The sequence below is a fragment of the Merops nubicus genome, unplaced genomic scaffold (assembly GCF_000691845.1).
Source record: "Merops nubicus isolate BGI_N331 unplaced genomic scaffold, ASM69184v1 scaffold6687, whole genome shotgun sequence".
In the NCBI taxonomy this organism is placed as follows: domain Eukaryota; kingdom Metazoa; phylum Chordata; class Aves; order Coraciiformes; family Meropidae; genus Merops; species Merops nubicus.
In genome coordinates this window covers 20137-20389 of record NW_008619478.1, presented here as the reverse complement: position 1 = coordinate 20389, position 253 = coordinate 20137, and the positions used below count along the sequence as shown (strand labels likewise).

The window sequence follows — 253 nt, the reverse complement described above, 5'->3', positions numbered from 1 at the left end:
CGCGTTGGAGCCGTTCTTGTAGATCTCGTTCATTGTGCGTTGAAGAGCGACTGCCTGCTGAGTCAGGTATTTCAAGTACTCAGAGCTCTCTTTGGTCTTTTCATGGTGTTCTCCAAGCTGATCGGGAAAGCAGGGAAGGGAAAAAAAGTGTGTGACATTACACATCAGAACTGGACCCGAACCAGGGTGCTCCTAGTCTCTGCTGGCTCAACATCCTTACAGAAACTCATCAGAACTTGATTTCACCCGCCTC

General features: G+C 49.0%; 1 protein-coding gene across 1 annotated transcript in view; it reads right to left on the bottom strand.

The window, feature by feature from the left end:
- Positions 1-3: 3 nt before the first annotated feature.
- Positions 4-253, bottom strand: part of CLUH (clustered mitochondria (cluA/CLU1) homolog) — a gene marked incomplete at its 3' end in the record, with an annotated part of 19955 nt that continues 19705 nt past the window's right edge. Inside the window, exon 23 of the mRNA XM_008943794.1 lies at positions 4-117. Coding sequence (XP_008942042.1) covers positions 4-117 — 114 coding nt within the window. The remainder of the gene's footprint in view (positions 118-253) is intronic.